This window comes from Natrix helvetica (genome assembly GCF_964273705.1).
Source record: "Natrix helvetica genome assembly, chromosome: 2".
Taxonomy (NCBI): Eukaryota; Metazoa; Chordata; class Lepidosauria; order Squamata; family Natricidae; genus Natrix; species Natrix helvetica.
Genome location: NC_138552.1, coordinates 162219822 through 162232012, shown reverse-complemented (window position 1 = coordinate 162232012; position 12191 = coordinate 162219822). Strand labels below are relative to the sequence as shown.

Genomic DNA, 12191 nt, shown 5'->3' with positions numbered 1-12191 from the left:
TCAAAGACACGGTTTAAAAAACAATGTCAAAAGCAGCATTTATAAGGTAGAGGGAGTACTCTTAGGCCACCAACCTTACTTAAGATTGCCTGCCACTCTTAGACTACATACATGCCAGTTGGCAGAGCCAGGTTTTCATCTTCTGGAAGGCCAGGAGGATCAGGAAGCCAGCCTCACCTCTGGGGGCAAGATATTCCATAGGGTGAAGACAGTGTCACAGAAAGCTCTCTTCCTAGACCTTTCCAGTTGAAATTTTTTAACCAATGAGGTCTATAATATACCCACTTTGCCTGATTGGATGGGACAAGTCTTGAGACAAGACAGTTCCTTAGGTATCCTGGTCCCATGCCATGAAGGGCTTCAAATGTGATAACCAACACCTAGAATTTGACTTGGAAGCAAACTGACACTCACTGTTGTCCAAACAGCAGACACGGGCCAAACTGCTCATATGGCCAAATACTGCACCAGCTGAAAATTCCAGATATTCATCAAAGATAGCTCCGTGTAAAGGGTACTGCAGGAGTCCCTACAGGAGATAACCAGGATATGAGAGACTGAAAGAAGGGCTTTCCAATCCAGGAAGGAGCATAACTGGTGCAGAACACAAGGTTGTGACATGATACAACTCATATTAAAAAAAAGTATAATGTGGCTATAATTTTTCTCACTTGTAAACTAGTAGGCAGGGGCTGTGTGCACCTCTGTAGTCTTCAAGGACAGTACCATGAACAGCAATTTGCAGTAGTCCAACCCCGAGATGTGAAATATCACTGCATGTATTTTCCATTCCATGAATTGCAGCAACCAAAAGTTACACTTTTTTAAATATGAGTTATATCATGTTGCAATCTTTTGAAAACTTCTGCTTGTTGTTCTGGGTAAAATGTGAATCCAGGAGAGCCCCCAGATTATGGACCAACTTTTTCTGGGAAAGCGCAATCCTGTCCTGTTGCAGAGGGGATTGTTCTGGCATAAGAAAATTTCTGAACCAACAACTATTCCATTTTACTGCAATTAAGATTAGTTTTTTTCATCTTATTTAGTAAAAATGTTACTAATTAGTTTGACATATTTTGGGCAGTGTCACAACACAAGCAGAGTTTTCCCCCCAAATCTATGAGATAAATGTTCTAGGCAAGCTGTGATCTCTAACCTAGAACCTGACTTGCCAGCTAGCGTACTATTATGCAACATGCTAAGAACATCAGGACTTACAACTTACTTTACAACATTAATGGCTCATCAGATTACAAAATGAATCTCCATTTCTATTTACAAACCATTCTCTCCTGCCAAAACTTTCATTTCTGTGTGCACATCCTCCTTTTTTTCCAGCAGACATGACAAAAGAAAAGACGAGTGGTGGAGGGAACAAGATAGACTCAGAATAAGGGGAAGGGATTCTTGCATGAGGAAGAGAAGAAAAGAGAAAGGATGAAATAGATATTTGGTGAGGGGACAGGAAGAAATGACTGGAAAGGAAAAAGAGATGCTATAATAAGTTGTTTCAACTGGGTTAAGCTAGTCAAGCAAAGACACCGAATTAGCAGGTAATGCTCAGGCTAAAAAAAGCATTATAGTTTTGAAGCAGATGGCAATTTCTACAAATAGGTGTTGAATAAGGAGACATTGGTGTTCATTTAAAGGAACACCAATATTTTCTAACACAACCAGATTTTCTTCATTTTCCATATAAATCAAGAGAAGGATTCCTATCATTACTATATTTTGTGTTGTCATAAACAAGCTTTACCTTGTAAGAATAATTTTTTTTTTGATACCAGTATATAGAAATATGGAAAATGTTTTTGTGGTTTGCTGAAAAAAAAAATCCCTGAATACGAATGTAAAATTGATTTTGTTTTTTAATTTTCCAAAAGTAGTTTTACAAAGTTAAGATGAGGTATTTTATCCATAGTAGTCCAGACTAGTTAAGCACGATTTAGTTAACTGGAGAGACTCGAGTTCAAGTTCATCCTCAGCCACAGAAACTCACTGGGTGACTTTAGGCCAGCCACTCTCAATCCATTCATCAGCACAAGGTTGCTGTTGCAGAAAAAATGTGCGGAGGGGGAAATGTCTTTGTAGGTTACATTGAACTCCTTGAGAAAAGATTGAAAATAAATAAATAAATAAATAAATATTATGTCCAAACAATAGAATGTTTAAGATTGTCCTCACTCAAGGAGAGGAACAAGATTGCAATCTTTTGAAAATCTATAATGAAAAAACCAGCCCTGTGTTTAGAAAGATAAAATGTGAATAGTAGTGATTATTTAAATACTGTGTGGCATTTTGTCTTCTTTTTCAGGTTGGCATGGTTTCTTCCATTCTTCTTCTTCTTTTGTTACATTTCTTCATTTTGAGAGAGAAGTGTTGTTTTTGTTTTTTAACATAGATGACGTTGGAAGTATTTGCTATTGAAATCATACTAGGAGACTTTGGTACTTCCTGAGAGACTTGATCTTGGGTAGGAAGAGCTAGCAAAAAGTTGTGTCAAATTCTCTTTCTTGCTCTTCAGCTTTGAGTCTTTTGCATATGCATCTGCTGTGATTGATTCTTCTCCTGCTAACAATTTTCTTTTAATATGACCCATGTCCTGTGTCATTTTTTCTAGTTCATCATCATGGGAGTAAAATGTTACGTTCGGAATCAAACTCTTCAATTACCACTCAGCCTACTATAGGTGGGCAAATCCCTCTCTTTGTCTCTCCTGTTCTTATTTTCTTTTCAATTTCTTTCTCGCTCTGCTTCAATATATATCAAAATCTGTTTTAACAAAGCGCTTCACGTCTTGCAGTTTTAGCTTAACACTTGTTGCACTGGGCTGGTGCTTGACAGCTTGCCTCTAAACTTAAATGATGACTTTGAGAAAATTTCTCAAAAGCCATTGCTGCAAACCTAAAGAGGCATCAAACGCTAAACATGTTTACGCGTCTGATCCTTGTGCATTGTCCTCTCATAACAGCATTCCTTCGGTATTTAACATCCAAACCCTTCCTTAGAGTTTGGGAGTTTCTATTCACGTTGCATGTTACCAAATTGTATGATTTCTAGTTTAGAATTAATATGGTTTACCCTTTGCTCTCTCTTGTCTGCTTATCATAGCCAACATCTGTTTCACCCAAGAAGCAATAGCATTAGTTGAGTGGGTCCCCAGGTTGTGTCTGTGCCTCAGTAACCAAATAGCATGTTGAGCCATTCCATTCTCATGCTGATTTATGTTGATCATGGTTCATCTTTGCTGGCCTAGAACATTAGATGCACACATTTTATCGGTGAACTCTTTTCTTTCAAATGCATTACTAATGTGTTTGATTTGTTTGGCTTATTTGTTGAGACTTGGCAAGGCAATGGTGTGGAAGAGGAGGCAAATGATCAGATTCCTAATTTATCTTTTTTCATTCACTGTAGCCAAGGGGAGGACAAACATGGAGCTCCGCGAGAAGTTCATGTTAGCAGATGGGCCTTCCCAAAGTATGGCTGCCTTCCGATCAAGAGGACGTCGATCACGGCCTTCTTCGAGGGGAGCTTCTCCCAACAGATCCATGTCTGTATCCAATCAACCTGCCCAAGGAACTCCAGTTTCAGCTCTTGCTGCTAATACACCCAAGGTACAATTTGAATAATCTTTGATAAGACTTGATATCCATTACAATAATCTTTAATGTTACTTAATAGGATTGAGCCCAACTGAACATCAGTTAGTAGCAATAAAGCTGCCTTAAAACCAATAGGGAGATTTTAGCTATTTTTTTCCAAAGACTCTAACAATTTTTTTTTTTATTGTTTCCTCCCCTGCCTTACAAAATGCAGCGGTCATGCAAGACTGGGAAAAAACATGTAAGCCATTTAGACCACAGAACCAATTTGTTCAAGGAGTGAAACATTGCCCTCCCCCATTGCATCTTAGAAAACACACATAATCCTTTTTCATACAGAATGCTTGCTTCATCACTTGCTCCTGCTCGGTTTTGATGTCTTGTTTTGGACTTTTACTATGAGATTCATTCTTCATAACCTGACTGTTCCATTTCATGACATTGTTTTCCAACAACTGTTCTTCACATTGTGATTTGCCATTGTTTCATACAGACACCCCATCTTTTAACACGCAACTATGGTAAACCATGGTTGATAAACAGCAAAACGTCATCTCCTTGTAAACCATCAGAGTGCTATGAATATCAAGTATCATCCACAGAGGTACAGTAATGGACAGATGTTTTTTTTTTAGTCTAACCACATTTCCTTCACTAAAACTATCCTGTTAGCTAACAGCGATTTCCACTCCTTATCAACTGTGCTGTACCTTCCATATTAATGCACTATTTGTTTTCACTCTTCTGTCCATCAATTTTGTTCCCTCCTCTTTTTTAAACTTGTAAATTAATCAATTGTTGGAAGTTTGTTTGACTCCTATTTGGGCCTTGTTGAGCATGTAGTCCTTGTCAAAATGATAATTGATTTTATACAAGTGAAATTTATAGATTTGTATAAATTTATATATATATAGTTTGTATAAATTTATATATGAAATCTTTGTTAACAAAGACTTACATAAAAGTAACAGATATCTTCATTCCTATGTTTGACAGTAAGTTAGTTAAATATAATTTTATTGGATTATATCTCATTGATATCAAGACTAATTGGTTCTTATTCATAAATTAGATTGCAATCGATGTTATTTTGCTCATTGGAAGGGTAAAACGTGCATAAGTTTAATTATGGTCTTCAGATAATTTATCCGGTTTAAGTCAGGAAATTTATTAAATTGAAAATGTCTGGGAAAATCTATTAGCAATATAATTTGTAAAACTCTAAGTGATAAATTTAAATTTGAGGTGTTCTAGCCTCAAATTTCATATACCCTCAACTGGCCTTCCTCAACCTGATGTTCTCCTGATGAGCTGGAATTCAACTCCCAACACCTTCCTGCTGAGTGGATATTACAGGATTTGTAATCATTAAGCTATGTGACACCAATTATTGTTAGTGTACCACTCCAGAAAAAAAAAGATTTGCCTTCTCAGGGTAACGTTTCAATTCCCAGGATCTCTTGCTATAACACTAGAGAATCGGAGTGGCATGCGAAGGATTGGCCTATGGGGTACAAAGAGTCCTTGTTCTTACAATTAAAAATTTTCCATCTCATTTGTATCATTTAGAAGAGGAATGGGGAGAAATCCATAATTCTCCATCTTTTTCCCTGACCAAGATGAGTCAGAACTCATATAATAATCACATTTCTGTATAGATTATTACAGCAATTAGAACTGGAAAAATTCCAGATTATTTCTGCTGTATTAAGTAAGTATAAAACTATACGGAATATGAATTATTGTCAATTTTTAAATACAGATAGTCCTAGACTTCTAGCAACCGTTCAAAATCTCATTGGCTCTGAAAAAAGTGACTGACAACCACTCCTCACTTTACAACCATTGCAGCATCCCCATGGTTCACAGGCTAAAAATTCAGTCGCTTGGCAACCAACTGCCTTTACAACAGTTGCAGAATCATTTCTGATCACCATTTGTGACCTTCCCACCTGACAAGTAAAGTCAATGAGAGAAGCCAACTTTTCTTAACAACCATGTGATTCACTTAACTGCAGTAATTCACTTAGCAAGTGTGACAAAAAAAGGCCATAAAATCAAGCACAACTCACTTAATCACTTTGCTTAACAATGAAAATTCTGGTCCCAGTCATGAATTGAGGAATACCTGTACTCCATTCTATTTAGTCCTCTTCTTAGCCAATAGCTAACTATAACAACAACAACAAAAACCCTTACTTCAGCATATTGAACTCTTTGGGAAGCTTTAACTGGCAAATATTACCACTATTACTGGTAAACTATATCGAATGCCATATTTGGGACAGAAGAAGGGTCCTGCAAAAATTAAGAATTCTAGACATTGGTAAAGTTGAGCATTAAATTGTTACTGCATATTGAAAAGTATTTATATCACCTTCAATATTACTATATTCACATCACATTAAACCATATTACTTAGGCATACAAATGAACAAAACACCCCCTTCTATCAACTGGAGTATTTAAATAAACCATAGAAGAAATTTTTGTGATTTATTTAGCCTGGGGTTCATATTGGGAAGTCTGGCTTCTATTTATTCCCTCACTAAAAGATCAGAGGGTTCGTTTTAATTCCATCAAGTTGGGCATCTTGCTTCTTGATGTTGAACATTAAGAAGAGAGTTTATGACATCACGTCCCAACGCTTTTTATACATAGACAGAGTGTTGTAATATTTGGTTCACTTCTTTTCAGTCTTCAAGCAAAAAAGACACAGGTGGCACATTATGCCATGCCCCCATGTGCAAGGTTTTATACCACCAACAGCATGCTGGAGGGGAGGGGATTTCAATTTTTACACAATGTTTTGAGTTACACTGGCCAGAACATAATGTGATGCCTGCTGGTGGATAATGGGACTCTTTTTAATCCATAAAAATAACATTTCAGATTATTTTAATTACTGTTCATGGACAATATTTGCCTTTAATTGTTTTTAGAATAAACCCATTGATACCAATGCAACTTAAGTCGTACTGATTTCAATACATCTGTGCTAAGTCTTGATCCAATGAAATGTATTTGCATTTTTGTAGATGTTAATTAAATATGTTAACTAGAAATACATCTGGAAGCTGCTATATGTTTATCTAAATTGATTAATACAGGTAGTCCTCAACTTTCAACCATTTCTTTAGTGAACTTTCAAAGTTACAATGGTACTGAAAACAGGTTACTCATGATTGTTTTCACCCTTAGGACCGTTGCTACATCCCCATGGTCAAATGAGCAGAATTCAGAGGCTTGGCAACTGGCATGAATTTATGACAGTTGCAGTGTCCCGGAATCATGTAACCTACCTTTTGTGACCTTCTGACAAGCAAAGTCAATCGGGAAACTATGTTACTAATTTAACAACTGCAGTGATTTGTGTAACAACTGTGGCAAGAAAGGTTGCAAAAAGAGGCAAAACTCACTGAACAACCATCTTGCTTAGCAACAGAAAATTTGGCCTCAATTGAGGTCATAAGTCGAGGACTACCTGTATTGATCCAGCAAAAAATGCTAAAATAGATGAAAGGATCCATTTATGCACTATTGGATCCTGCTGCCAGAAAGGAACAATATTCATCTTTATTTACATTCATCGGTCCTTGGGCCGTATGCAAGATATAGGAGAGGGGCCCAGGTTGTAAAGACAGAGGGCTCCTGAGAAGGGCTTTTGAAACCTCCATTCTTCCATCTTATGGGCGCAGTTATGCTGCTATACGGTGGTTTGTGTGACAGAAAAAAAATAGCTGCACCATAAACAGTAATAAATGTAAATACACTATGAGCTTTCAAGGGCTGTAATTGACTTCTTTGAAATTTGATCCTAAACTGGTAACTATATGTATCTTGACATGTAAGAATTATTTGTTCATATACTAGTCCCCTCAGTGTATATAGTAGCTTGATACATTGTGCAGACAGCAAGAGACAAGTCCCTACCTCAAGAAGACAGCAATAAATGCAGTCTCTCTGTGTTTGTTTCCCTGTTGACATGTTTTTAAACAGTGCTAACTGGTCAATTTTGGTCAAAATTGTGATCTGTGTAGTTCCAAATTCTGCCCTGTTCAATGCATGTGCTTCATTCAGTACTCTTATATCCTACAGGGAACTCCAATACAGGGGAGTAAACTTAAACTTCCAGGATATCTTTCTGGGAAAGTTTTTCATTCTGGAGAAAATAATGGCCTAATTTCAACAGCAGCTACAAGAGCCAGAGCACATTTTTCAGGTGAGTGTTGGATTTGTGGGGATGAGGCACCTGCATCCTTGGGCACATCCCACTTGCAGAAGTTGAAAGGATCTATCTCCCCCCTAGCCTTCAATCTGTAACTCAGATCTCTCTCTTTTTTATTGCTATATAAATCTTATTACAATCAAGATATGTCTTTTCAGCCTGGAATGCTATGAAGCAGTAGACAGTGCCAGTTGCATTTACCTTGAGACAGAGTTCAAGTATGTGAGAAGGCCCTCTTCAGAAGCAGCCTCCTTTTGCTCTGTTCCATTAACTATGGATGTCTTTCTTCTTGTCTTGCAGAAATTAGAAAAGCATCAAGTAGGCCTGGAAGTCGTGCTGGAAGTAAAGCCGGGAGCAGAGCAAGCAGCCGCCGGGGCAGCGATGCCTCTGACTTTGACATTTCAGAAATCCAGTCAGTGTGCTCAGATATGTCAGAAACTGTTCATACCCCAATTAGACCAACACCCCGACCGAATTCTCGGTCCGCCTCGGGAAAGCCTTCCAAAATTCCAACTCCGCAAAAACGATTGCTGGTCAGAAAACTAGACAAGTCCTCCAAGAGATAATGCAGTTGGCTCCTCAAAGTCTTTTCTTTTCTTCTGTGCATTAAATATTTAAGTTTCTAAGATGTACATTATCCTGTAGAAATTATTGTGAAATATGACGAGAGTTGGATTTTTAATTTTGCAGATGGCCTTATTTGTGTATCAGTCTTGTTATTTTATGTGTATAGTTTTTGTTAACTTTTCTTTTGTTTATGCCATATTCTATGTGAATAGGAGAACATTTTTTAATGTAAACTAACAGTTGTTTGCAGTAACATATAGAGAAGTCACTAAAAGCTTTCACCGCTAACTCTTTGCATCATACATCCGCCTGGCCTGTTGCTTCATCATTTACAGTAAAGGATACCTCAAACCTGATCGTCATACAAATGACAAAAATCTAAATAATATGTTTTGAACTAACAACGTGGACGTTAATGACATGTGAGTGAAACTTAGAACAACCACATGAAGAATCCATTCTTTTTGCCATTATATTAATTAAACAATTTCTTCCAGTAAATTCAAACATATTCCCATGGTTTTCAGTGTCCTGTTGCTTTAAAAGACGGCAGAAACAATCTTGTCCGGGGAAGGGGGGCTACACTAGCATTAGAATATCAGTATAACCTGCATTCATTATAATGTGAGGTTTTCTTTTGCTTGAGTGGATGATAGCTTTGTATCATTGGACTCATTTTATATCAAAGCAGTTTTGCTTGCAGAAAGAAAAAAATATACAAAATAAATCTTGTCCACTTCTCTTTATTGCTGTGGTTTTCCTTTTATCCCAGGGACTGAGATGTTGTTCATCGTGCTTGCCTTGTATCTGCTCTGAAAAATGCAAAACATTTCTTCAAGACAAAAATTGCCTATTTATTTTATATTAAAAGACATCGCCCCACTCCCCCAAAATAACAACAAAATGTCATCTATATTATTTGTTTCTCATCTGCAATTCTGGCCCTCGCCATTTCTTTCTTCTTTTATCTGCAAAAAAAGTTTCTCCATTTCTTTTAAGTTCCCAATATGATAGGTTTTTCACATACTGTTGTATCCAACTGGTCACATAGTGCTTTTACAATTATTATTTTCTATTTGTAGAAAGGCTCTTGATCAGGAGACACCTCTGCTAACAAAAAGATATTTGATATGTCTCAGATGTCTTTGTCCCAGAATGCTGGAAAGCAGCCAATACAACACTGGTTTTTAAAAAGGACTTGAGGGTGGGAGGTGTAATTTGAAAAAGTGGCAGGCTGATTAACTTAAGGTCTATACCAAATAAACTGTGCAAAGCCATGCTTTAGTTGAAGCATAAAGCATATAGCAAGACATAGCTTTAGCAGAGTTTTAAGTTTTCTCACTTTAAACCTACTTGGGTATGCCAGGGGTAATAAGTGAAGTTTATTTTTATCACGTGGTGCCTTTTGATGAAATTCCTTATTGAAGTCACTGAATAAACAGGCTTGTGTCATGGATTGATAATAGAACATAAAGTAGAAAATATGGATAAATGTTTGGTGTATATTATGAAAGAATGAAGACTGCCTAGAAGATGAGGTTTTGCAATTGACTCCAAATTATCAACAGGTTTGCACTGCAAAAAATATTCAAAATGTAACGTAAGCAGCCTGGAGAAGTAGTGCAAAGGTAATAAATGTAGTTTAGCATAAACAGGAGTGAAATGATGTACAAGGATGCAAAAATTGCTGCGTTATTAACAGACAACTTCTAGGATCGTGTTGGTGAACCCCATGGTGAGTGCCAAAATGGAAGCACGTGCGTGAGTGCCGGAAACTGGAAGAGCAGCTTCCAGCAACATGCGTGTGCCGGGTGGCTGCTCTTACAGTTTCCGGCACACACATGCACACTGGCCACCTGGTCTTCCGGTTTCTGGCATACATGCACACACGAAAAACAGCTGGCCGGTGTGCATGTGTGTGCCAGAAACCGGAAGAGCAGCCGTCCTGTGCACGCATGCGCAACGGGAAGCTGCTCTTCCGGTTTCCTATGCTCCCGCACACGTGAAGACCAGCTGGCTGGTGCACTGGAACCCAGAAGAGCAACAGGCAATGGCTTGTGTGCCCAGAGAGATGGCTCACTTTTGGCACACATGCCATAGGTTCGCCATCTCAGTTCTAGGATTTATGCTAGAAGTTGACCAACGTTCAGAAGTCCAGCTGAAAGACTGGTGATGTAGGGGAGGAAAGCTTTGTCCCGATACTGGCTGTTTTTTGGTACTCAGTGTGCAAGCTAGAGCCGCTGTTGGTTGCCTCGTGCTATTCCTTATGGGAAAATTTTATTTGATACTTGTCATTTTTGGTATTAATCTGCCTCCCAGAACCAATGAACGAAGACCGAGATACCACTGTATTTAATAATACGTGTGTTTTTCCAGAAGACCAACGTATACAGGCGCTGCACTGCAAGCAGGTACAGGGAGTTACTTATAACTTGACTTACAACTACAATTGAGCCCAAACTTTATGTTGCTAAGCAAGACAGTTAAGTGAGTTGCACCCCAGGTTACAACTTTTTTCTGCTACCCTTGTTCAGTGAATCATGGAATTGTTAAGTGAATCTGTCTTCCCTCATTGTTAGTCAGAAACCGCTGGGAAATTAATGGTGATCACATGACTTTGGGACAGTGCACCTGTCTAAATACATGCCAGTTGCCAATCACCCAAATTTTGATTATGCTACCATGGGGATGCTGCAATGGTTGGAAGTGGGAAAAGTGGGTCATAAGTCACGTTTCAGTGCTGTTGCAACTTCGAATCATCCCTCAACAAATGGTTGTAAGTCAAGGATTACCTGTAGTGAGCCCATTTTTTAAGGAAATGTCACAAACAAGGGGAGCCTCTTTTTAAAAAATGGAGCCCGCTACTGGCTGGCAAGGAATATTATTTGCTTAGGAGAATGGCACAAACACCATGAGGTTGGCAGCCTCTGCAAGAAAGCTGAGCCTCCCATTGTAGCAGCCGGGCTCTTTTGCAAAAAATCATGAAGGTAAGAAGCTGAACCCTGAAGGTGAGTAAAAAGCAGGCCGAGTCCTGTAAGATCCTGGAGTGGGCAGATGAGAAGCAGACTCAGGCCTACAGGCTTTAACAGTCAGTCCCCAGACCCTGGTAGCTTTTGCTGCTATTACACACATGTGCTATCAGGTTCAACTTGTCATCACTCACAAACACGCAGCCCTGGGAAATTGCCACATTCAAATCACTTTTGACAACACTCAAGACAGACACAATTCTTCAGAATACATGGAGACCCAGTGAATTTAATATAACAGCAAACTACTGATTACAAAGTATATCTATTTGCTCTTTTACACAGACACACAATCTTACACACTCTTAGCCAGCATCCTCAACTAGGCTGCCAGGCCCTAGCCAGAGGGATGGAAGCCATCATGTCAGGATCCCCAAAAGACAGGCTTCAGAGCCCTTTTTATTCCCCCCAAATCCTTGGCTTTGTTCCGGATGGCGGGATTTGGTGAGAGGCTTCCCATGTGCTCAGGCCCAATTTTTTTTGTCTCATTCGGATGACATTTTTTCCCCCGTTTCCTTAATGACTTGGTTCCTTCTTAACTACTTTCCCTGAGGGAGCTTTTCCTGGCTTTCGTTCACCTTGCTTTACGTGCTTACTTTAGGTGCGGTGGCTTAAGTCTAGTTTCACACTGCCCACCTTTGGGCTGCCTGAGGTGGCTGAATGGCAGGTTGGGACCAGGCCTGCAGTGAATTCAGGGGGCAGGGAGTGGAGCACAAAATGCCTCAGGGAGGGGGAGGTCTGGGCCTGTACTAGGCCTCTTAG

General features: G+C 38.9%; 1 protein-coding gene across 6 annotated transcripts in view; it reads left to right on the top strand.

The window, feature by feature from the left end:
* LOC309386795 (dystonin-like) overlaps positions 1-9146 on the top strand; it is a gene marked incomplete at its 5' end in the record, with an annotated part of 348938 nt that extends 339792 nt beyond the window's left edge. For all 6 annotated transcript variants that reach the window (XM_081942582.1, XM_081942577.1, XM_081942581.1 and 3 more), the window contains 5 exons: positions 2621-2689; positions 3418-3617; positions 4099-4209; positions 7704-7827; positions 8134-9146. In XM_081942582.1, coding sequence (XP_081798708.1) covers positions 2621-2689; positions 3418-3617; positions 4099-4209; positions 7704-7827; positions 8134-8399 — 770 coding nt within the window. In that variant the 3' untranslated portion in view covers positions 8400-9146. The remainder of the gene's footprint in view (positions 1-2620; positions 2690-3417; positions 3618-4098; positions 4210-7703; positions 7828-8133) is intronic.
* Between the last annotated feature and the right edge of the window lie 3045 nt (positions 9147-12191).